The 27,266-nt window shown below is 35.6% G+C and overlaps 2 protein-coding genes and 1 pseudogene across 2 annotated transcripts; all 3 read right to left on the reverse strand.

Moving 5' to 3' along the window:
- Positions 1-1,806: 1,806 nt before the first annotated feature.
- LOC113288002 (DEAD-box ATP-dependent RNA helicase 53-like) lies at positions 1,807-3,931 on the reverse strand. Its single transcript, XM_026536928.1, has 6 exons — positions 3,799-3,931; positions 3,609-3,725; positions 2,704-2,904; positions 2,434-2,589; positions 2,285-2,345; positions 1,807-2,173 (listed from the first exon to the last, which is right to left on the reverse strand). The coding sequence occupies exons 2-6, from the start codon at positions 3,693-3,695 to the stop codon at positions 2,004-2,006; spliced, it is 675 nt and encodes a 224-aa protein (XP_026392713.1). The 5' UTR covers positions 3,696-3,725; positions 3,799-3,931; the 3' UTR covers positions 1,807-2,003.
- LOC113290942 (DEAD-box ATP-dependent RNA helicase 53, mitochondrial-like) lies at positions 3,787-4,763 on the reverse strand. Its single transcript, XM_026540524.1, has 4 exons — positions 4,696-4,763; positions 4,511-4,619; positions 4,294-4,421; positions 3,787-4,069 (listed from the first exon to the last, which is right to left on the reverse strand). Exons 1-4 carry the CDS (start codon positions 4,761-4,763, stop codon positions 3,787-3,789), a joined length of 588 nt encoding a protein of 195 aa, XP_026396309.1.
- On the reverse strand, positions 4,184-7,950 carry LOC113288001 (annotated as a pseudogene).
- Positions 7,951-27,266: the final 19,316 nt, after the last annotated feature.

Raw genomic sequence — 27,266 nt, forward strand, 5'->3', positions numbered from 1 at the left:
CACATGACGAAAAAAGGTCATTCAAATGTAAAAGAGTAACCCCTTATCCAACTAATTTAGAAATGGCTAATTTGTCCTTAATTAATTAGTGTTAATCGGGTGATTAATTAATGTTTAATCAAATTAAACTAGAAATTAAATAATCTTGATTCTTCATCAAAAAGTTTTTTAAAAAAAAAAATGAAAAAACTTGCCCAAAATCGGTGGATGTTCTTGCTCACATAAACCGATTGTAAGAATCGGTTTATAATATACTTAAAACATAGACCGATTGTAAAATCCAAGAGTTTTCCTGTGTTTTTTTTCGCCAGAATCGATTTATGTTAATGCCCACATAAACCGGTTGTAAATCTGGGCAGTTCTTCGACTTTTTTGCTCATAACTTCTTCGTCCGATGTCGGAATGACCTCATTTATTTTGCGTTGAACTCGTATTTTCGTGCTCTATAACATACATATAAAAAGTTGTAAGGTTTATGCAAAAATTCAAACATAGCTAATGAATCGATTGATACGTGCATTAGCATAAACCGATTGTGGTTGATGTTCATCACATCCATCCAGAATCGGTTTATCTACGTGTATAATAAAAACCGATTCTGGTGAACATCAACAACAATCAGTTTTTTTTTTATTGCACACATAAACTGATTTTGGTTTGGTTTCAGAAAATTTGATGGGAAATTTTAGAGATTCATAGTTAAATCATTGATGAATCCCTCTTAAAGGTTTGTCTTGAAAGCATTTAATTCAATACACTTGGTTGTTTGAAACCGAAAACCAAAAAATGGTTGTTTGAATTGTTGTTTTTGATTAAGTTTTAGTTTTTGATTATCCTGAAATTTTAAAAAAAATATAGATTTTGATTAAAGATTGTTAGTAGAAATGATTAAGGTTTTGATACACGATAAGCCTTGGGGTTGAATTTGATAGTGAGGGTAGATTGGTATTTTCATCCCTTTGATAGTTTTGATCTGAAACAACGTATTGTTCAACATGATCATGATCGTATCAGACTAAGATCACAAAAGATACATCGATTTTGACCGAGTCTTTACATGGATCAGGATGGATTTTTAATTTGATTAGATTTGTTTAATTAATCAACTGTTAGTTCGTAATCCTATAATTTGTTGTTTATATGAATTACTACTTACTAATTGTTTTTATTGTTTCGTTCAAATTGGCATAAATTTCGAATAAAAAACGATTAGATGTAGACAATGATATAAATCCTTGATGGCTTGATCGATTATTGGTTTGTTTTATTTGCGGTATGTTATGCATAAATAAAGTTAAAAGTAAGAAGAAAAAAACAGGGTATGTAGAGACGATGGAGGTGAGTTTTCATTACCCATATCAACTAGGTTAACAATATTTAGACTTTTAGAAAAAGGGGTTGTAATTATCACAAGTGTGGGTTGTATTTAGTCACTGCCTTAAAAATATCCTCTTTAATTAATTAAAATGATAGTTTTAGAAATAATCATTTAATTAGAGAAATAGCTCATGGTACAAAACTTAAAACCAACTAACTCATCTAATTTGGGCAGGAGAGAGTATTAGTATAAAATATATAAGATAAGATGAGCTTGTTAGTATCCCAGAAGGAATTATTTAGTAACCTAAGCGTGGAAGCTAAAAATACTGCATCTTTTGATTCTTCTATGCAATATTTTGCTCAAGACTGTCAGACAGCAGTTCCTTTGAAATAAAATAGCAACCCCATTGATCTTATCAAATGGAGAACTACATGATAATAACTTAAACACAAAAAAAAAATTAACAGAAATCTTAACAACACATGTTGACAAAGAGAGAGGAATGAAGCATAAACTATCATTAGTGTACTATTACTTAATTTGTGATATTTTTCCTTTCCATCAAAAAAGGGTCTGCTAGCCTAACATGAGGGCAAATGTCAAATATTTCTTTACATTGTATCTAAAGGTTAAATAATAAATTATGCAAAATGGATTCAAGTTAATCCTGATTTTTCCTGACTCAGTTCTCTCCCCCACTATGGCAGCGCAAAAACCAGAAAGAGAAGTAAACAAGGAAACAGCCTCCAAATCCAAAAAGAACTCTCAGGCCAGGTTTTGGTGTCAAAAAAGAACGAACAAGCTTCAGGACCAAATGAACTACTCCTTTACCACCTAGGCCGTCCCCTGGACCTGCCAAAAATAACACAACAGAGCACTTCATGAGCTATTTAACAAATTTTAAGAACATCGCACAAGATTTAGAGAATGATAACGATTAACGAAACTTGCATGTTCCAATACCTATCACTTTCCGAACAAGTGTCATCTTGTTGTTTCCCCTTTCGCCAACTATCATATGTATCTGCCTTAGACAGCTGAAGATGAAAAAAAATGAACACTAAAATGGGTAATCTATCGAATAGTCCATATGCAAGGTGATAGTTACTCACAGTCTTGATATTGTTGCACCACAATTTTCTCTGAATCTCTTGGGTTTGCTCAGTCTCTTTTTCAGAATAGATGAGAATTGCAGTCCCTTGATTTCCCGCAAGACTAGATCTAGCAAGAAAGATCTCCGAATTTCTGGGCGGCTCCAAATGTATAACCTAGAATTTTAAATTATCAAATAAAGAAGAAACAAAGTGTGCATCTAAGCAACCGGTAAAGTTGCTGAATATAAAGCAAGATCAACGCAAGTCTGGGTAACAATGAACACTTACAAGTTCAACTCTAGGAAAGTCAATTCCAAGAGCAACATCATCCGAGGCAAATAATAAATCAAATTCCCCATCATGGAAACGTAAAAGTGTGTCTCGTCGTTTACCACCCTTTAGTGCCTCACACTTGAATACGGAAGCCAATTGATTAGCTTCTGTTTGCGAATCTGTGAAAACAATAGTGCTCCCACTGTTAGCATGTCCCTAACAAACAAAGAGAGCGACAATTCAATAAGAAACACATGAATCAACCATCTATGCTAGCTCAAACCATTTTTGTACAGACTCTACAAAAATCAAACCATGAAAAACATTCTGATTAATCAGTAGCTGTTAATTGCTGATGTATAGCTTTGATGGGGCTACTGAACTGTTGACATTGTTCCTAGCCGATGCCCCCATTATGCCAAATGAGAATGATTTAGACTTGGTAGGTCAAGTTGGTTGAATGAGTCAGCTGTCTTAAGAAAAACATAACGGCAGTGTTTCTGATTATCCTTCCACCTCGAGCCCTAGTCTTAAGAATTCAGATATTTTATTCCCCTAATTTGTCTGTCCGAATCCATGGTAGGATCACTCATTTAACAAAGGCTAATCTGAATTTTAAAGTCAAAACCCCTCATCATCTCAGAAAGATTAAACCTAAAAACAGCCACTACAAGTAATCATACCTAAAACAACATTTACACATATCAAATCACAAAACCCTAGTCATTCGAATTACTACCATGTCATAAGAATCCCATTATTAAGCAGGCTGCAACAACACAATTAGAAAATGACAATCTCTACATCACCAGAACCTAAGTATAACCATGAAAATACTGAAATGTAACAATACAATGAATTATGGAAGACGACATTCTTTATAAAGGCTAACACATAAAACGCATGTGATCAGAACTTACTTTAATTAAAGAACGCGAGACTGATTCCCTTCCCTCCATGGGTGCTTCAATCTTGAACAATTTAATTCCTTTATCGACCATCTCCATAGAACATCCTACCTACAAAACGTTTTTTGGCTAAACATAAATGTTATAGACATTCTTAGGATGGGTACGGGTAAGAAAATTTGGGAGTTAACTAAGCACTTACCAAATCAATAGTTAAAAGATCTCGAAAATACTCCTTGGCAAACTTTCGTATATTAGGAGACAATATGCCTGCTGAGAACATAATTCTCTGGCATCTTGTTGGTAGCTTTTCCATTATGACTCCCACATCGTTAACAGCCACTGCAAGCATCCGAGCAGTCTCAACCAGAACAGTAAACTGCACTGCATTCAAGTTCACTACGTCCATCTTGCACATTTGAATGACACTTTTAGGAGTGCCAACAATGACGTCAACTTCAGCACCAGCAAGGCTGCTCATTTGAAATTTTTCACCGGCAACACAGACTGTTTGAACAGCACGGTGCAAATGTGCGAAATTCCTCCTCAACTTGTCGTGCAAGTTGTGTTGATGGTTCCAAAATCAGAGCCAGAAGATTTCTTTTCATCCTACCGATATCAACACAACGACAACAATATTTGTATCATATCATAACTGAATAAAACTTTTATAGCATACTAAGTAACACACATATACCATTTCTGACGCTTCCTCCACGAGATTTTTTCCAATATGGGAATCTCAAATGCAATGGTCTTCCCTGTGCCAGCTCTGGATCTAGCCAAGATATTCCGCCCAGACTTCACACACTCCATTAGAAATCGCTTCACATTAAGAGTAACAGCAAAAGACAATAAGTCGCTTCAAAATACATACTAATGTCTATGTAACACTGACCAAAAACAATACGTACTTGTATAGGGAAAAGCTTATTAATTCTTCTTGCAGCCAGAGCTGCAGCGATCCCGCCATCAGTATGTAGCTCTGAGACAGCAATTTCTTCTCCTTCCTTTTTCTCAAACCTATTTTAAAAATTAAGAGTTAGGCAGGGCCATTTCATCAATTGCAAATCAAACTAACGAAATAATAGCTTCTCACCTTAAAATTTCATACGGTCCACCAATTCTTTTCACTTTCAGTTGTGCAAAGTAGGGTTTCAACTTCATGTTTTTAATCACCGAAGTAATAAATGCATGCTTTCCCCCGACCCCAACTACATCTAAATCATTGATGACATCATTCATCACTCTGGTGAAGGTCTCTAAGCTGCTCTACGGTCATACCCCGACGCCATTCACACATCAAAGGGTAAGCTTGGAGCTCTTCCGATCCAGCACATTCGAAATTATAGACATCAAAACCATGGAGACAATCCCTGTTATTTGAGAAGTAATAGTATCTGATTTCGAACTCCCCGGGACGAGTGCTAAGTGCGCCAAAGATAAGTGTCATACTTTTTACTCTTACTCCTTCTGATGGACCACCGTTCTTCATCACTTCTTGAAGCTTATCAGCATACTTCGCCTTGATGATTGGATCTAGAAAATCAAAATTCACCGTACCACCAAGGGCTCTTCTTCCTTCAACTTCCACCTCTACGTAAGCTAGGATCTGACCTGCCCATTTAACGGGACCCGATAACAGAGCCACATAATCTTCATACAAAACATACTTCTCCGTGGAGTCCTCCACTGCATTCATGAATTAGTCAATATAACACATAACAACATAGCCAACTGAAATGAAATTAACAATTTCACTTACCATGCCATACGCCTCCCTTCATCAAAGCCTTAGAACCCTTCTTCGGCTTTGCAGTTATGACATAATCCCTAGCAACTTCATCATAATAAGTACATCCGCTGTCGCAAGACAGGCAGTCACCATCACACCCCTTGGAGGCCAACAAAAGTGTTCCTTGCTCTTGGTAATCTAAGAAATCCTGTGAAAGGAGGAGAAGAAATAGTAATCAAAAGGGAAGGGAGAATCAACTAAACTCATATACAAAAAGTTACATTCTATACTCGCTATAAAATGCAAAACCACATAGAGAGAATAAGCTAACCTGTTTAGACATAAGGGGAACAGGGAACAAGCCTTTAGGGATTTTAGAAAAGAGATGATGCATCCTCGTAGAATTCTCAGTCTAGCAAAAAGAACACAATCCATGGGATTAACGATTAGCATACTTGGAAAATGATAGAATCTCCAGATAAGGAAAGCACTGATGAAGGAAAATGTGATCATCAATCACCTTATCCTCTCTTAGCAGTGGATAACTCCCGGAGTGCTCTTTTTCAAGATGTTGGGAAACCTTACTCAGCAGTTGCTCTTGTACTTGCTGCAAGGAAAATAAAATCAATTAACAAAGCCCAAAAGGGGAGTTCCCTCCTCCGAAAAAGATGAAAGCAAAACTGCAATACCTCAATTAACTTCTCCTCCGTGCTAGAGTGCAGATAGTGAGTAACCCTATCCTTTTCTCTCTTCAAACATTCTTCAACCTAACATTGCCAAAAAAAAATGTTAAACCACATTTCTTACAAAATAGTAAGCACTGGTGTGTGAAGATCAGTCCAACATCAGAGCCTAGAAGTACCTTAATCATCATATACTCTTGACAAGAATCTTCTTGAATCCAGTTAGAAGCCTTTCGAGAATAATATCTGGCTGTATCAGATAGCAACTCTGTTTCAAAGTCATTTACATAATATTCCATATTTCCCATCCCAATATCGACAAAAATAGCTAGAACATTCTTGAGCAAAGCTCGGTCAATTTGCTCTCCTTCACGCTCTTGATTAATCTGTTAAAAAATACTGGTTACATCTAGATCAAAGAAGAAACGAATAACTTAGAAATAAGTAACATTCCATACCAGCGAGATAACAGCTTCTCTAGCACGAACTTTGATCTCCTTGTAGACCTGAAATCGGAATAAAACCCTCAAAAATAAAAATCCACAGTGCTCCACATATTAAAAAGAAACTAGGCAATCATTTGGAACTCCTTTCTCATGCCTAAAAGCGTCCAACATTCAAAAACAAAAAAAACACCAATTAATTATTTCTAAAGCTGAACTATTATACGTACCAGTTTACGGAAGCAAAGAAGTCCAACATCATTAAGTGGTGGAAGTGATCTTCGAACAGTGAAATGTTTGATCCAAGTAAAAGAAAAATCGAGAAAGCAGCCTGACCATGATCTTATGATTTATCCACCTCTTCTCGAGCTCTCTCAGCAAAAACTCGTCATGCTTCTCTCTCAAAGATGGCAATACCTGTGATAAAGGACAGTTGGCAAGTCAAAACAGGGCTTAGATATAAGCAGCAGGAAGAAAACAGATGAGCTTGGTAAATTGCAGATACATATGTGTTTAACTCAGTCAATTCATGTACGTATGCTTGAAATATAAAGAACTAGAAAGACATTAATTTTAAACATATTAGGGCAGCAAGTCTATCCCACCATTTCATTTATGTAGTTCTCGAATGCTTCTTTGTACTTTTCTTGAAGCTGCTGGGAATATTCATGAGGAGGTTTCTGTGTACACATATTGTAACATGTTCTGTACTCAAAGGTTGAGAAAAACAATCCATGCATAAGCTCTTAAAAACATCATTACAATCACATAAACTAAAACAACAAGAAAAGCATAGCAAATCTCTTCAAGGATACGTATAGCAAAATTGAATTGTGGTTCTGGAAGACCTTCCAAAATCTTGATAAGCTTTGTAATCCCAGTCTGCATAAGTCGCCATCCATAGTCCAGCAAAATCACTGGACGATCCATCTCTTACCCAAACAATTCTCTACTCAAACTCAAATCCCTGCACAAAAATCATCCAAATCACAGTTAAAAACCAACTATTCCCCTAATAAACCCTAATAATAACATTCAAGAAAACAAATGAAAGAATCTCTCCGCAAAACCAAACCCTACACTATCACTACCCAACAAACTAAACTTATAAAATTTCTCACACTAAACCCTAAAAACATGATAAAAAATATAAATAATCAATCACGAACTCATCGCTGATGAAGAACAACCTAACTAAACCGCAGCGAAAGAACGAGTAAAAAACTTAAACCCTAAGGAAAAAAAAATCATCGGTTACAAAGATTAAAAAAAAATAGACTACTAGAACAAGATCAGACTTAAGAGAGATTATGGAGAAAAACGTGGTCTTACCTTATGAATGAAAGAGGAGAACAAACCCTAATCACTGAAACGAGCCCTAGTCGCGGTTAAGAAGACTGACGAGAATTTTTTTGAGTTTGAGTCCTACTTGGGAGGACTCTTTCATTTTATTCTCCCAGTCTTGTTTTTTTTGTTTCATTGGAATTAAAGGAAAAGAGAAAGAGACAGAGACATGGGAGAGATTTATATTGATGATGGGATCAACCATATTACACAGCTATAGTATCCTTTATATACATGGAAGGTGAATCATAATTATATAGATGGGTCGCATATCTATGGACCGTAACGTTCCTTTTTGTGCGGTCCAATAAAACTTCATATGTAGTGCTTCCACATAGTGCTTCGAATGTGGTTCTTCAAATATCGTCCTTTCCTTGGTGACTTGCACCAAAATCAATTGCCTCATTAAAACTTAGACAAGGAAAGCCCCGGTGGGACAAAACCTTGTTACAGATCTTCACATGTAGTACTTCACATGTTGTCCCGTACTTTACATGTAGTTCATCACATGCAATACGATCTTCAAGGATCGACGAGTCTAAGTTAATTGCCTCGTTAAAACTTCGTCAGGGAAACCCAGAGGGACGAAACCTGAACTAAAGAAAAAGAGTACAATGTTAAGCAAACCTATAACATAGTCGGACTCGAATATGTTGCCTCATTAAAAACCTTGACAAGGAAAACCCAACGGGATAAAACCTTGACGAAGTGAAAAGAGTACAACGTGATAGATGCAAGTAAAGGTGATCCGTTGCAGATGATCACTTTCCTCCATTGAAGTTGACTAGTTGCTTCACAACTCTTAAGGAAGAAAATCCTCGTAAGAAAGACAATAGCCTTAGCTGGGAAATTATATTCCCGGTGTTTGTTGTTGTCTCATTAAAAACCTTGCTGAGTAACAAAACCCTGTGGGAAAAAGTAACCTCGGTGAAGGAAAAGAGTTCGATACACCATTAGATGTTCCCCCTGATGTCAGACAATTTTCATTAATTTAATACAGTCAAAAGGAGTTTATCACATTTTACTTTGGTGACTTGAATGTTTATAAGACCTTGTTGTTGATTCTGGAAGTTATGTTGCTTAACGGATTATCGCGTTTCATTTCTTTGATTCAGATATTTTCAGTAATATCAACACGATCTTTATGTCTTCAACTTTCAACATACTTGATGTTTTTAGTGTTATCTCGCTAAAAACCTTGTCGAGCAACAAAACCCTTTGGGAAAAACTATTCTAGATCGAAGGAAAAAAGAGTACAACACAGCTTCAATTTCGAAGTAAAATATGTCGACATCATATCCTTGGATCCTCGCTCTGATGTCGGCATTCCCTCCCTGATTACTTTCAGAGTTGTTCCAGACAGTTCCTTTAGTCATGTATTTTTCGAAACTGAATATTGGTAATGACTTTGAAAATAATCTACCATATCTCCCCCTGATTACTTTCATTGGAGAAGAGATTATTGTTCCTTCATAATCAACAACTTTTGGATTGCACTTTCATTAGCATTCATTTTCATGTCTTTGTAGGGATAAAACAAATTTATGTCAATGGTTACTTTTAAGTACATGATTACATTCACTATACCATTCCAATGACGTTGCGTTGGCGCTGAGCTATATCTAGCTAACAAGTTCACTGAAGATGTAACATTTGGCCGAGTACGTTACGCTAAGTACAATAATGCATCTATTATACTTTGATAAGGAAAGTTCATCTCCCGACACAACTTCGTCATCTTCATGTAGACGAATTGGTCATTTATGTGTATTTGAAACTCGACTAATCATGGGAGTGCTGGCAGGATGCATGTCCTTGTTAAATTGCCTGACAATGGACATATACAAACTGGTGGAATAATATACCACAACCTCAGTCTTCGATCGAGCTTTTCCTAGATTTTTCATCTCAAATTCGGATTTTAAATAGCTCTTAAGGTCTCTTATTCCATTAAGAGTACTTATTATGTCCATACCGTTGACATAGATAGTTATAATTCTGAATCAGGAAGTTATTTAATATGCATGGCACAAAACCGTACCTGTTTATCCCTTCCCAATAAAATAGCACTTAGACGGGTATACCACATCCGCCTGATTGTTTAAATCAATAAGTGAGTGTTCAAGTATAACTGCAACACACACCGTGGTTTAAATTCATTCGACTTGGGAAGCAAAAGGCCATCATGCACTTTTGCAAATATATTATATCTCTTGATTCTTTCAGAGATACGTAATAATCACATACATATGCTGCATTTAAAGTCCTTTTGAAATTACCAACCTAACTAAGTAGCGGAACGCTATAACGTTCATTACAAGAGGACAATTCCAAGGCTTTGTGAGAAACCTTGCGCCACAAGGCGAGTCTTGATACTTTCAGACTTCATTCTTCCCACTGTACTCTATGACAAATAATCATGTATGTACCATAGGCTTTACACTTGGTTGGTTAGCACCACCACACCAAATACCCATATATTTACCAAAGAACTAAGTTATACCTGGATTGCGTAGACCAAATATACTATTTATTTGAAATTAATCAAAATAAAGCATGGTTCGATCTCATTGTGCTTTACTTTTGGAGCAACTATTTATGGATTATATCATCACTGTGCACACATGATCCTTCCATTGACTCATGTGCATTCTCATAATCCGTCAGGATTTCATTGTTCTCTAGAATCATTCAAAACTTCGGAGCGTCCTCCAATTTGATTCATGGACATAGTCAGAGACAATCAAATGAGATGATTTCATTAATGATACAAATTAGGTTATGTCTTACTCATCTACTTCCTTTCTAGATGAGCATTGATCGAACCTGGTGGTCTCTCCATTTTCCTTTATGGAGCCACGGCCTCAACTACACTTCCACCAAGTGTAGTTGCAACACCTTAGTCTATAGTGTACCCCATACTGAGGATTTCAAACCTTGCAGGAATATTTACAGCTGGTATGTGTGATCTTGTCACTTTAGCGACATCAGTGTACATTCTGAAGATCGATTATTCTTTGTCACTTCACATTTATATTTATGGAGTACAAGAATCAATAGGAGACACAGTGGGAACATACCACGACAATTTCTGTCGTTCCCTTATAAAATACATTTTCTTATCTCCCTCTAACGACGGGAAGACTGTCTCATTAACATGACAACCCGCAAATCTAGCGGTAAGAGATCTCCTGCCAAAGGTTTTAAAAATGCGGATAATTATTAGGAACTCATTTCCAACATAAATACTTAACAGTTTTGAAGACACATCATAGTACGATGTGGAGTCGTAATGGCACACATATATAGTGCAACCAAAAATGCGTAAGAATACGAATGTCAGGCTTAAATCCAGTTACCAACTGGTACACAGAAAAGGTTGACTAATATTGGGTTTTAAAAACGAATTAAGTAAGATGCGTGTAATATTGCATATCCTAAAGCAATAAAAGATAGGTTGGTACGCATAACCTATTCCTTAGGCACCATCTGTAACCTTTGATGGTAGCCTCTGCGAGACCATTGGGTATAAGATGCTCTATATTGATCTTCTTAAACATGCAATATTCATCAAGTCCTTTTTATGTAAATTCTCTAGCATTAACAAGGGTGATGAGCCTTTGAACTTTTCTTTGTGTAATATGTGCTAGGAATTCTAAAAAAAATTAAATGCATCGTTTGTTAGGAACAACAACTGATTCAATGCGTCGAATCATCCACCAGAGCCATAAATCACTTTGAATGGTCCGCATTCTGCATGGATATATGTTCACTAACAACACTTTATTTCTTTGGAGAATGAGTTATTTAGCATTTGCATCTAGGTAAACACAGGATGGTCTCAATCATGTTTCACTAAAGAGAGACTTTGTAATATGAGTGACGTGCTTTCTTACTCTAAAGCATAATGGGGAGAGGCAGTGCAAATCTAGTAACTTTAGAAATCATTGTTTATGATAGATGTCATAACTTCGCATTCTATTAGTTCATTGTCTTATACACTCAAATGAGTGATGCTCGGGTTAGTAATTTCAAAACGGAACATCGTGTCACAACCAATTTGCCTTATGGTTATGTCAAAGTCTTTATGAATCAATCCCAATTATTTCATTGTTGGGGTTAATAAGGATTCAGTAATTCAAGTTCCAGTGATCTACAATTCACTAGATTGACACATTAATTTTCTAAGAATATGCTTTCTTCTACATTCATTAGAAATAATTTATAGATGCAATCAAATCCATTCTCACTGTAAGGGAAGACATATGATCTAGTTCAATTAAATAGTCAATTGGCCAGGCAAAGTTCTTGTTGCCATTAAAGTTGATGTGAAAATTGGTTGCTACTATGATACACATTACATTGTATATATCAACACCTATGACCGGGTGCATTTCCAATTATTTCATTTATGATGGGAGCTAGAATTACATCTTAGCTTCATCCCATATTCAGCTGATATCGGTACTTTGGTGTCATTATTACTGGGGAAAAAAAACATTTCCGTCTCATGATATATATATGTCCCTTTTTACATGCTTTATATGAGTCATTACGCTTAATTTGAGAAATTTCTTTATCTCAATAGGCCAAGAGAATCTCATTACACATGTCAACCACTTACTTTAGGTTGAATATATTATTAAAAATAATTAATTCTCTTGTTGTAATACTTCAACATATACCGGTTCGTTAGTATTATGGATGAAGTAAAGAAATGAAAATTTTCTGACTCTATCATCTTTTCTGAGTTCTTCCACAAAAATTGGAATACATGTGATTTTATTTGAACGTATGTTTTGTAACAACTGACATATTAATAGTCGAGCAAGTGGATACATTTCAAGGAACATTCAAATTTTGGGAGAACAATATCAAGTACACAATAATGGTGTTTAAGTCCTTTTAAACCCCAAATGAATACATTGAAATAGAGATGGTACAACCAATTGAACAAAAGACAACATTCAACTATATCCAATATCATATTCAAGAGAACAAAATAGCATTAAGACCAAAATTCCTAATGATCCAGATCAACAATTATAATTTAAATTGACCATTTCTATGATGTATACTTATTTTAAGACAAAAATAAAAAATATTAAGCATGTCTTAAAAACAAATAAATAAGCCTAGTAAATAGGTAATGTAACCAACCGCATTTTAGTTACATACCTCGAAATTTTGGTTCCCACAATACATAGCCAAAACCATAACGTCCTGGATCACACACAGTCCAAAATCAGAACAAAACGGGACACATCTGATCCGGAACGAGTCGGAACAAGACTGGACGGGACCTGGTTGGAACGAGTCGAACAGGACTGGAGGGGACCTGGTTGGAACGAGTCGGAACAGGACTGGACGGGATCGGTTTGAATTCCCCTTCCTGACCTAATGTCCTCTTCCTCAATCACACAGTGGACGGGAATATCAACCGCCGCACCAAAAAAAAGAAAAAAAAAAGTACAGCACGGATTAGACTCATAATCATCAAACTATATATATATATTGCTTCAAATGAAAATGAAAATATATGAAATCATTACATGGGTAGTCTATATACTGTCAAAACATATGCAACCGCTAACTGCAACAATAGCTTGTACAAAGTTCAAATCACTAACAGCAACATCATGTGCAAGCAATTAGTCAAATCAATCATCAACGAATACAGTCATGATTCACATGACATGTGCAATTCTTAACGGATGAAACAACATTTACACATTTGAAGACATGGATATATTGTAAAACATTTGATAACATGAAGTATATTTAAATAAAATGAGATTTGTGTAGGTATTACCTGGCTGCAAGATCCCGTTAACAAAAAAAAATTGAATTACAAACCTAAATCCCCGTATCGTACTTGAACCATGATAACCCAGAAAAAAAATAGTCACCAAAAAGTTGGTGCATCCTAAAAGCGCAGTCGATCAAGAAGAGAAAAAAAATTGGCTGTCTGGTTAGAGGATCGTGACTAATAACGTGTTTCAGTAGAATTATAGGAAAAGAGAAAGAGACAGAGACATAGGAGAGATTTCTATTGATAATGAGATCAATCTTATTACATAGCTATAGTATCCTTTATATACATGGAAGGTGAACCAGAACTACATAGATGGCCCGCACATCTATGGGCCGTAGGCCCTACAACATTTTTTTTCATTTTTTTAAAGAATTTTTAAGTAAGGAATAAGGAACGAGATATTTGGGTACCATCAAGGCTTTGTAATGGGCTTCACATGGATTCCTAGTGATTAAAAAGTTGGTTATGGGGTGTCCTGATGCCATATAAAATGTCTAAATTACCCTTAGTAAAATAATTACTCGTGTTGATCTTATTTAGTCCGAAACCATTTTTGTGTGTATTTTCACTTTTGTCAAATTTGGTTATACCAAACTATGTTGGTGTGTTGATTAATTTTGATTGTTTTGACGAAACCATTGTTGGTTTCAGTATTTTCACTTTGTATAATTTTGGTTACACCAAACTCTGTTGGTGTGTTGATTAATTATGGTTGTTGTGATGAAACTATTGTTGGTTCCATTATTTTTACTTTTGTCAACTAGTTCCACCAAAAATTTGTTGGTGTGTTGGTTAATTATGGTCAGATTTGATGAAACCATTTTTGGTGTCATCATTCTTCCCTTGTCAAAAATGGTTCCACCAATACTGGTTTGGTGGTGTTGGTTAATTATGGACAGATTTGATTGAACCATTTTTAGTTTTATCATTCTTCCCCTGTTTAGTTCGACCAGTATTGGTTCGACAGTGTTAGTTTATTTTATTTTTGGCTAAAATCAATTTTATTTTGCAAGGAAAAGACGTGAAGATTCATTTAGGTGTTCGTTGACATATTTGTATGTGGAGACTCTTAAAATAGATGCTTTAATAGAGAATAAAAAAGAGCATATGAAGGCCCTTAGAGCATGCCCATTTTGGAATTTGTACAGACCATTATATGACAATGTAGTGTAGGTAGAGGAATTGAAGAAAAAAATGGTAGTCGTGAAGATGTTCTTAAGAACATTTGACAACCAAACTCCACGTGTAGTACCAGATTGTTTAAAGATAAAAAGAACGAAGAATCTGACATTGCGGACCATTACCAAGCACTTTTCTTTAAATTTTGGTCTACAGATGATGGAACAAGTAACTCTAGTTAGAGATAAGGATTTGATCAAACAGGTCGTTTGTGAATGAATACTTTGGTGGAAAGAAGAATATGAAGAAATCTATAATTCTGGATGCTTTGATGCTAGATGCAGCGGATGAAACAAAACCGAACGACTTTGTCAAGTTATTTTTCTTATATCTTCTTGTTTGAATATTCGTTCCAAACAAAGGAGGACAGAATCTTACATCGAAGTACTTGTACAATGTATCTGAGATGAATAAGGTATCATGGTAAGACATTTTCCATCAGTATATAATGGTCAATGAGCACATCAAAAAGCGTTGAAGGTGTGACAGGTTGCGTGCTTTACCCAGTGGTAAGTAATTTTTGTTAATTTTGATTCATCATTTATTTTCGTTTCTTCATTTTATGAGTTTAACTGCTAAATGTTCATACGAAGTGAACTCTAATTGCAAGTCTCTCTTAGTCTCAGTAGGGTAATGCAGACAACAACGGGTAAGTTTACATTGTCAATACACACAATGTACTTCTTAGTACTTCATCAAGTCGTTGACATGGTTGCACCAGATCTGACTAGTATTTGCCTCTGGTTAAGAGTATTTTTTGTTGTTTCGTGGTAATTTCATTCTCGTTACTATTTTACCAGACGTGCCCCCAACTAGTAGTGATATGCGTATAGCCAAAGATTAGCTTACATGGTTAACAAATGTGGAGTCTTTTATGTCCGAGGATTGTTGTATTTGCCGGACCAACTCTAACTAGCCGATAGTTCATGTACCAAGCAGGTTGCAGCTAGTTTTAATCTGCATTTGAAATATTGTTTTGTTTTTTTATTTTAGTATTGGATGGCAGAGATGTCACACATCACTGAAAGAAAGATGGAGTATGCAACAGTTACCCAAGTTTCACTAGATGGAACCTTGATGTACTATGCCACGCAATCATGGATAAGTTCAAGGATAATCTCAAGAAGTTTGATGTATCCATACACTCAAAGGTAAAGGTAAAAGTATAGATCATCTGTTTGCAGTTGTTTGCTCTACACCAAATTCCAGAATTCGTAACCAAAATTCATAACGGCCTTGCGGCTGTTGCAAATTGTCGTTACGAAATTTCTGTAACAAACCTGAGTCGTTACAAAATAAAAAAAAATCGTAACAAACTTAAGCCGTTACGAATTTTTTTATAGGCGTGCCAGTCACACGCTTGGTCACACATGGGTCATAACACCTTGAGGATGTGCGTGTGTCATTCACATGCGTAGCATTATGTTTCCACCCACGATGAGTTATACCAAAGGATATTTACTCTCAAGCGTGTGCCATTCACATGCGTGAATTCTTTGGATAAGCTAGCAGTGCAGATCGGCTTAACTTTCATTTTTCTCTCTTCTGCTCTTGTGTCTTCTCTTTCCTCTCAGGCGATGGCGATGAAACCCTAGTTTCATCATAGAGATCGTATTAGCCGGAAAAACCATCACAATAATCTCTGTAATCGTTTCAATAGCCTTCAATCATCGATCTGTGTAAGTGTTAATCATTATAAGTTTTTCGATTTCTTGGGTTTCATCTTTTTTTTAGGGCTTCATTTCATCTTTTTTTTTTTTTTTTTTTTTTTTTAGTTTTTCCATTTTTCAATCCGTGAATCTAATACGATTTGTTTCATCTGAGTTATGTTTTGTTAATCTTCTTCAAATAAATCTAATTCGATTTTTTTCTAATTTCCTATTAGGGTTTGAAGAATTTTGAAGACTTAGAAGGTATAAGATTCGAAAAATTGAATTGATTTTAGGTTTTTATGTTAATTTCGAAAATTTCTATTTTTTTCTGCTTTGTAAGCTAATTTCTAGTTTGTAAGCTAATTTCAATAAGTTCTAGTTTATAAGCTATTGGTGTTGATTGACATCATTAGGTTCACTTGATAGATGTTTACATACCATAAGTTCATAACAATTTTTTATCCATTAGTGCAAGTGTTGTGTATGTTCTCAGTACCCTAGTTATTCAAAGTTCTAACTTCATTTTGTGTTGTGCTTATTGTGCTTTTAGTTTAAATGAAAGTTTTTGATCCACTAGTCCTCCTGTGTAAAGATGCATACTGTTGTTAAACATGGTGTATTTTTTTTGCCTTAGAAGCATACTAAGTTGAGTAGGCAGAGTGCTACCTGATAAAGGTACACTGATGAATTTGTCCATTGAACTGTAATATTCATTGCTAAAGTCTTATATCTTCTTGGAAGGTTTGATGAGATCTAGAGAACTCTCGATCTTATGATCGAGGCAATTGCTTTGTTCTTAAGCATTGGACTTACTCATATAATAGTGAGTGCATCAACTCATTTAGAAATCCTTTTAATTTGGTATCAATATAATTTTTTCTTGATGTTTGAATGCAATATGTGGTCAGATTTTGTTTGGAGCATACTAAGTTGAGCATATATAGATGCACAACGTATACTTGAGATTGCAGGAAATGATGAAAACATATTAATTCTCACTCTCTAGTTACAATAGTTGTCCATGATTATACACTTAATAGTTAATACTGTTGCAGTGATTTGTGATTTTGGGTTACTGGTTACTTAATTCTTTCCAATTTGGTTGTACTAATTCTTTTGTCAACTGCTGTAACTTATTGATTTGACAAAGTGTATAAACTCGTTAAATGAACTGATAGTTTTTGGTAGGTAATAGGGCTTGTGAATTAGGATAATTTTTGATTCTTTTATGCTATTGATAACAACAGTCAATTTAAGTTAAATAGTTCTATAATGTTGAAGTAAGATTTATCTGTGTGTATGAGGTGGTGATTTTGATTTAATGTGTCCATAGATGTCTTTTAGTTATTGGAAGTAAAATGAAAGTATGAACTGATTTTAGGTCTGTTGTAACATGGGTGTTTCTTTTATGACTTCAGGGTTTGTTGCTGCTCATCAAGAATTGAATTTTGAAGAACTTTTGACCAAGTTGGAACTGATAATATAGCCGGGGTATGTGTTTTTATGAACTAGCATGTGTAGTTGTTTTATAAGTATGCTTATCATGATTTGAACTTTAATTTCATGTTAAGGTAGTTTTTTAAGTTTAAATGAACTAAAGTTAGAAAGTTTTTAACTGAGAACATAGCCAGCTAGTTGTTCCATAAATATGCTCATCAGGATTCAAAATTTAGTTTCATGTTAAGGTAGTTTTTTTAAGTTTAAACGAACTATAGTTAGGATTCTTTGTTTTGATATTGACTGATTCTCAGTGAGCAAGATGATAACAGTCCTAGTGGATATTCACAAAAGCTACTTGTAGCTCATTCCCTCTTCTTTGAGGGGATGTTTCTGACGCTAACTTTCAAGGCTTCGGCAACCCTGTACCACTAGGATTAAGTGATTTTGTTTGTTGTTGTAAAATATCTATTTTGAAGGGTAATATGTCAAATGATGTGGACAAGAAATGGATGAAGTGTCCTCGTAAGTCTATAGATTACAGACAAGGTGTGAAGTCATTCATAGAGTTTGCTAGGATTAATGGTGGTGGGAGTACTTTGTTTTTATGTCCTTGTCGACATTGTATGAATGCTAAAGGTTTAGTTACCCTGAGTGAGATATCATTTCATTTGCTGAAATATGGTGTGCAAGAGTTGTACATAACATGGCGATTTTATGAGGAAAGTTTAGAAGCAGCACGTAACACTACAACTGAATATGTAGCCGATAATAATGTTACAACATGTTTGGATGAGAGTATTACAACAGATGTGGATGAAAATGTTAGGGCAGGGATGGATGAGAGCGTAGAAGCAGGTGTTGATGAGAATGCAGAAGCAGGTGTTGATGTGAATGTTGGAACCAGCATGTGTTAGCGGCTGAGCAGGCAAGAGAACCATTATATCCTTCATGTCCTAAAGGAAAGTCAACAATGTACGCTACGATTATGGTTAACAACACAAATACGCAGTATGAAATTTCAGACAATGGTGTTATCGCAAAGTCATAATTGATGAAAGAGTTGCTTCCCGAAAGTAGCACCCTGCATCCAAGTTTCCAGATATCAAGAAGATAATTAAAGAGATGGGGATAGATTATGTAACTTATGATGCTTGTGTAAATGACTGTGTACTTTATTGTAAGGATAATAGTTCATTAGTGAAATGTCCAGTATGTAAAGAACCTCGGTATGTAAGAGTTTTTATGATGACAGAAAACTTACACAAGTTGTGAAAAAGATGTTAAGGCATTTTCCAATAATTGCAAGGATGAAAAGACTTTACTGTATACCATGGATAACAGAGGCGATGTTTTGGCATTCTAGAGCACAGAAAGATATCAATATAATGCGTCATCTGGTTGTTTCTACAACTTGGCGGTGTGCGGATAACTTTTGTCTAGAATTTGCTAAGGAAGCACGGAATATTACTCTTGGGATAGCAACTAATGGCTTCAACCCAAATAGATGTTTTGGTCTCAATTACAGCTGTTGGCCGGTGATACTGTGTTCGTACAACCTTCCACCTTCGATGTGTATGAAGCGCGAATTCTCCATGTTATGTTTTTTGATATCAGGCCCGAGAGCACCAGGTAAAGATATTGATTTGTACTTAAAACCATTGATAGAGGAGTTGAAAGAGTTATGTAATGATGGTGATATGACATTCAACAGCTTCACAAGGTCTGAATTTCTTTTAAAGGCAAGGTTGTTATGGGTCATTCATGATTTTCCGGCATTAGGGACTCTGTATGGATGTGTGACTCATGGATATTATGCGTGTCCTACCTATGGTGAAGAAACAGTTTCTGAGTGGATGTCGTATAGTAAGAAAATATGTTATATGGGACATCGAAGATGGCTTCTATCCAAACACAAGTACAAAGATGACAAGACAAACTTCAGTGGAGGGGTAGAACATGGTAAAGCTCCATGGCCACTAACAGGATTGCAAGTTCAATAAATGGTGAATGATATGAAAAGCAAACAGGGTAAGGGTAAAGCACCAGCAAATATACGTAAAAGATGAGCAGAAGGGGATAGTTTGCAACAGGGTGCCGATGAGGATGTTTCTGACCACTCACTCTTTTATCGAAGGTCAGTTTTTCATGATTTGCCGAACTGGGGATCGAACACAGTCCGTCATTGTACATATGTTACACATACAGAGAAGAACATAACTGAGCATATCGTGAACACTCTCATGGGTAACAGTAAGTCAAAAGATGGTGTAAATGCACGTAAATATATGGAAGCTACGGGTCTTAAGAAGAGGTTATGATTGAAAGAGTATAGAGCAACTGGTAAGACAACAATGGAGGATGGATCTTTTGCTTTTACAAAAGAGGAAAAAGTATCTTTTTGTATAGTGCTGAAGAATATAAGGGTGTCGTCTAGCTTCTGTTCCAGTCTTCGCAACTGCGTGGGCATTAGTCTACCAGAGTTGAAGAATTTCAAGTCTCACGACTACCATGTGATAATGCAATCTCTCTTTCCATTGCTAGTTCATACTGCGACTTCATTACCTAAAGATCTGCGAGTTTCTCTTCCCCGTATTAGTATATTTTTCAACATTTTGTGCACAGAGGTTTTCAACAGAGACGAACTTCTAAAAGAAAAATCTAGTATGGTGGAAGCAATGTGTGTTATGGAAAAATATGTTCTACCATCTTTTTTTTGTTATTAGTATCCACCTGATGATTCATCTGGCCGATGAAGCTTTAATTTGTGGTCCGGTCAGATTTAGGTGGATGTACCCCTTTTAGAGGTAAGTACAACCCCTTATGTTCTTGTTTAATTTTTAAGTTGAGAATTGGTATTACTGAACTATTAATCTTCATTGCTGATCTGTTAACTTTTCTGTGTAGGTTAATGAAAGGATTTAAAGGATTGGTGCGCAATAAAAGGTACATTCAGGGGTGCATTGCAAGAGGGTATGCGTTGCAAGAAGCTATCTTATACCTTATGGAGAACATATCATATGATGGTGATGATACTCATAAACATACTCGGCAGGATTTTTTGGATGATGAATGTGATGATGCCGATGAGATGTCTCTAAGTACTGCAACCCCGATTACTCTTACTTAAGTACAATTTGAACAATGCCTCAACTGGATCCTATCTAAGTATGTTAAAATAAATGACTGGCAAAGGTAAATTTTACTTATGTCTCATTCAATTATGAATTTTGTTTAGTCCTCCTCAGCATAAATGAAAATATCCGTGTTAGAGCCTAGTAGCACAGTTCTGACTTGGTGCATTTTAGTTCATTTTAGCATAAATGAAAATACCCATAACTTATCTTAATAGCGTTGAACTGAATTGCGTATTGATGAAATGATACCATGATGTCATCTTTGAAATTAATTATGAGAAACTTAACTTTGCAAGAAGAAAATTAGCTATGTAGTATTAAGTTTCAAATTTGTTATCGAAAATGAGTTATTCATATATAACAGGAACTTATTAGATGAACCATGTCCTGAATTGGTATTTGGATGTAGTAAGTATGATGTTTATGTTAACGGTGGCACGTCTAATGGTCAGAGATCAAAGAGTTTTCATCTATGGTTGCACAACGAGGTAATATGTTAATGTAAAGCTTTCACTAGTGGTTTGATTACAACACTGTAAAGCATATTTATGGTCCTTGTTGTGATACTGACCCTGCCATGCTCTATTACAGTTATTAGAGGCCAAAGAAACAGATTCAACATTTTGGAGACTCCTGCGAGGGCTACTCTTCAAGGTACAATCATATAAGAAGTAACAATTTAATGGGTTTACTTTTAACAAATCAATTGTAGGGTGAAGAATGTATCATAGAACAACGGTGTCTCAATGAAAGTTGTTACAAGGCTTCAAGCGAAGTCGACCGAGAAAGCAAAAATAACTTATTACGTCGTAATTAAAGAGATCATCAACATGAACTATATTAACTTTGAAGAAACTGTTTTTTATTGTGATGGGTTAGTGTTGGAGATAAGAATGCTTGCAAAGTTGATGCAGTTTCAAAGGTTGTAAAGGTCAACTTAGTGATTTTTCACCCGATGAAGTATCCCAAATGACAATTCCTTATCATGATACTATTGTAACGAATTAACCTTTACTAGTTATACCCAATGGGCCAATCTTTTTTCTTCGTAATACTTCATATGCCATGATGTTAGCGTTTTGGGACGCTATTACAACTAATGGAGACGTTTTATGGGGAAATATTATTTATTTCCCATCAACGTCATGAGGAAGCATGCGTCCTAAAACCCCGACATCATGGGAAATCAAGTATTGCAAAGAAATAGGATTGGTCCCTTGGGGACAAATAGTAAAGGTCCATTCTTCAAAAGAGTATTATGACAAGTATATTCGATTTGGATGCTTCATCAGGTGAAGAAGCACCAAAAAGGGTTAAAAAATAAAACACGATGAATGATGGAAGAATAAACCCAGAATCAAACGATCTGACCAAAGTCAAATATGAACCTGTGGATAACAAGAGATGTTAGTACTCTTCTAAGAAAGACTCATCCTAATACTTCATTTATATTACGGCGCCTCTTCCATGCACATACACTTTTAGGATCACACTTTTATGTTATTCATATTGAAAAAGCGGGGGTCTAACAACACCGCCCAATAATTCGATTAGCAATCTGTATGGACTAACTCCGAAATACTTTGCTAGAGAATCAACTAGACAGTCAGACTCAATCTAGATTAAAGTATCTCAAGGAGTTAATATCTCTCACTTGTTTTGATTTACTCAATCTAAAACAATAGCGAGTCTTTAATCAAACGCAAGGAATAACTTGGACGGTACCATAGACCAATGTCCAAGGATCAATCAATATCAATCAACAACCAAAGGTTGGATTTCCAATTGATGATCTCAACGCACAACCTATATTATTTCATTTATAAAATATAATGCGGAAAAGAAACAACACAGACACCAGAAGTTTTGTTAACGAGGAAACCGCAAATGCAGAAAAACCCCGGAACCTATTCCAGATTGAATTCACATTGTACTAAGCCGCTACAGACACTATCCTACTACAAACTAACTTCGGACTGGACTATATTTGAACCCCAATCAGTCTCCCACCAATTCAAGGTATAGTTGCACTCCCTACGCCTCTGATCCCAGCAGGATACTGCGCACTTGATTCCCTTAGCTGATCTCACCCACAACTAAGAGTTGCTACGACCCAAAATCGCAGGCTTTGATAATAAACAAATTTGTCTCACACAGAAAAGTCTATCAAAGGATAAATCTGTCTCCCACAGATAAACCCTAGGTTTTGTTCCGTCTTATGATATGAAATCAAGGTGAACAGGAACCAATTGGTAATCCGGTCTTATATTCCCGAAGAACAGCCTAGATTAATCAATCACCTCACAACAAACTTAATCGAGTAGCGAAAGAAGATGTTGCGGAATCACAAACGATGAGAGGAAGGCGTTTGTTATTACTTTTATATCTTGCCTATCGGAGAACTCTCACGATCTCAAGCCAATCAATATGATTGTACTCGTACGATAGAAGATGCAAGATCAGATCACACAAATACGATAAATGTAGTATCGATCTGGCTTCACAATCCCAATGAAGTCTTTAAGTCGTTAACCTAGTTTTAGAAGAAGAAAACCAAAGGTTAAAGGAGAATCGACTCTAGAGAGCGCACTAGTATCACACAGACGTGTGGGGATTATTTTTTCCAAATGCTAGATTCTCCTTTATATAGTCTTCAAATCAGGGTTTTGCCTTAGTTACGAAGCAATCCATATTCACCTTTAGATGAAAACCTGATTTAGATTCAAGATAATATTTCTCAACCGTTAGATTGAAAACTTAGCTTGTCACACAGACTTGAGGTATACGTTTACTGGGTTCGTGAAAACCATGCCCAAACGTGTACGTGTATGTTGATTCAACATAGTAACCCAAAAGGTTAACCATATGAGCTTTTCATATTAACCTTGTTCTTCTTCACCATAACTAGTTCAATTGACTTCAAATGAACTAGTTAGAGAGTTGTTCAATTGCTATGAGAACTTATGTAACTACACAAGACACAATTGAAACAAAGATGATTCGATTCAATTGAATCGGATCATAAACTTTAGCCACGGTTTGCATAAAGCATTCCTTAGTAATTTAAGTTTCATGTTCAGAGCACATCTTTAGATCATAACCACTTAAGTTCACAAACAAGTTCGCGGACTTAAGATTACCGGTAGAGTTTTCCAAACTCAGCAGAAATTCTCGGGTTGAGAACTTCCGTAAGTTTTCGGACTAGGTTCGCGTACTAAGTTCGCGGACTTAACACACAAACGAGTTTTTGGAAATCCCAGCAGAAATTCTCGGTACAAGAACTTCCGTCAGTTCGCGGACTTGGCAAAGCCAATTCCTCCGGTTTCTCTCAATCAACAAAGTTCGAAAACTTCGGATTAAGAAATAGGACTTGTGCACATATGTGTTACCACACAATGCTTATATCCATCATTAGTTATATAGACCTAAACTCTCATTCCAACCATTGAAACATTCTTAGAGGACGTTATACAGTTGTTACACTATTTCTCGTCAAAGCAATTTTCAAAGTGATTGAAACATTATGACTTTCGTCACTAGGTGAAGATAAACCCGATCAAAGAGAAACGCTTTACCAACACACCATTTCGAGAAATGATAAGTAGAGTATACTCAGCTCGAAATGTCAAATGTGTATGGTCCAGTCTATATAGCATATGACCTTTGTCTCATAAGAAGTAGGAGATAGAATAAATAGACTTTGAGTGATAGATATGTTCAAGTCTCCACATACCTTTTTGTTGATGAAGTTCCACGGTTCCTTGAGTAGATCTTCGTCGTTGTATGATGAATCGCCATGAAGTCCTTGAGCTCAACTATACTTTTCTATCCTAGTCCGAGACTTAGCTATAATAGACTAGAAATCAAGACTCATAGTTTTGATCACTAATATTGACAAACATGCTTGATATAGCAACGCATGCGAGGTTGACCGAGCTATGCTCTAACAATCTCCCCCTTTGTCAGTTTTAGTGACAAAACTATTAATACATATGGAATACAAAAAATATAAACTTTAGTGGCTCATATTCCATAGTCTAATCTTCAACGTTCCTTGAAATCTTCGTCCTTCCAAGTACTCCAATGATCCCAAAGGTTGTAAGTTTAGCACCACCATTGTTGAAGATCCGTAGCTATAACAATGAGAGAAATCGAGATTCTCGATCATTATTATACAGTGAAATAGTATTATTATGTAACATCAAAGTCCAATTGCATCACGACTTTAACAACAATACTATGGTGATATGTATCACTCCCCCTTAGTCAATACTCCATCTCGATTATGGAAACCACTCCCCCTTATACAATGATCCGAAAACCATATGTATTTGTAGTGTGAACTACATTATTTCTCCCCCTTTTTGTCAATAAAATTGGTAAAGGTAAAAGAACGGGATCATAATGAAATTTCCACAAGAGACATTTCATAGACTAAAAGAAAAAAATACATACCAACTTAATTAAGATGCAATCATAAATCCGAAGCTAAATGCATTCATCAAGGAGTTTTAAGATACAAGATAACCCCTATAAAATTCCACAGCCACACACCCCGCAAGATATTACCATTAAGCACAAGTTCAAAAGAACTCTCCCCCATTTGATGTCATTCCCGAAAGAACAACAAGAGCGACCTTAATTTCGAAAGAAAATAAGGATTTTTTAATTGGACACCAAAAACCAAAGGAATGATTTTCTATATCCAATACTCAACCAAATTAATCACAAGTAAACCCATGATTAATTTAATTGGAATACACAACTAAATCAAACCACAAAAGTGATTGATTTAATTGATTGTGCTCAACATAAGTAAACTTACGAAGCAACAACTAATCCAATCACATGGAGATGACTAAATTAATCGTTCAAATACTCAACACAAGGAAAACCTTACGGAATATACGACTACATTAACCAAAGAACATGATTAGTATAGTTGTTCACATACTCAACACAAGAACTTGTGGAATATATGAAAACTCAACTAGATTAATTACAAGTGAACCTATAATTAATCTAATTGGAATACACAACCAAACTAATCACCGAAGTAATCAATTTAATTGTCACAATATTTTGCTCGACAAAATAATACTTTCGGAGCAAATAAATAAATAACCAATCAAGATGATTAATTTAGTTCAAGAGTGCTCAACATATATCATTTCATGGAACAACCAAAAAAGCCAAAACTAATCGACTTAGTTGTATCATGATCAACATGAGACACACAATGGAGCCTTCACGGTAATACATAACAAAATGGATCAATGAAGATCAATACCGTGGATAACATACAAGGATCTATTTTATTTTCCATCATTATATGCATAACAACATAATAGACTTTATCCTTGTCTTACAAAAGATTTCATCCAATTTTGCATCAAATACATGACTGCATAGGCATAACTTTTGTAATTGTCAAGAGTCCATTCGTCCTTTCATCAATACGAATATCAATTTACAAACGACTTTACTTTTGACAACATATGGGACCTTCAGGTTCACGGACGTAAACAATACATATCCCATAAAAATATTGTAATACTTCGAAATCAAACAGATTAACACTGCAATAACCTTCATCCTCCAAATATTTTTAGAATTTAAAATAAATAAATCTAAAAAATAACAATAAGAAGATGAAAAACATAATACCTATGTGTAGTCACAATCTTCGCTACTCAAGACACTGGTTATCCTTCCATCTAAACCAAAAAGAAGACATACTAGGTATTGTAAAAGGATGCATTACTCATCACCTTCATCATTTTTCTAAAGTGTTTATCAGAGTGACAAATAGAGTAGAGAAAGTTAGAAGAAGAACTTTTACCAAAGATTGTTGACTGCTTCTTCATTGTCCGTGAGGAAGTTATTCCTTTGCACAGAAGTACATTGACAGCCTCTACTGCATCTTTTCTGGTAACACCTTTAGTTACAGGAGCCATTAGAAAAAAATGATAGAAGAAGGAAACAAACAATAACTAGAGAGTACCAAACTCTAGAAATTTTTTGAACAGATCTTTTTTTAAAAAACTTTTCCCAACAAACATAAAAGGAAACAAACATTGACTTGAGCCACTTTCGAAACACTTCTCACATTTCTCAAGTTAGATATGATAAGGCCAACATCACCTCTTTAGTTGGTGTACGGACGGGACAAACGCTCACGTCCTTTGTTTTTCTGTGGCTTGTCACCGTTGGTTGTGCTAACAGATTTCTTTCCTCTTCTGGAA

This window comes from Papaver somniferum, chromosome 6 (assembly GCF_003573695.1).
Source record: "Papaver somniferum cultivar HN1 chromosome 6, ASM357369v1, whole genome shotgun sequence".
In the NCBI taxonomy this organism is placed as follows: Eukaryota; Viridiplantae; Streptophyta; class Magnoliopsida; order Ranunculales; family Papaveraceae; genus Papaver; species Papaver somniferum.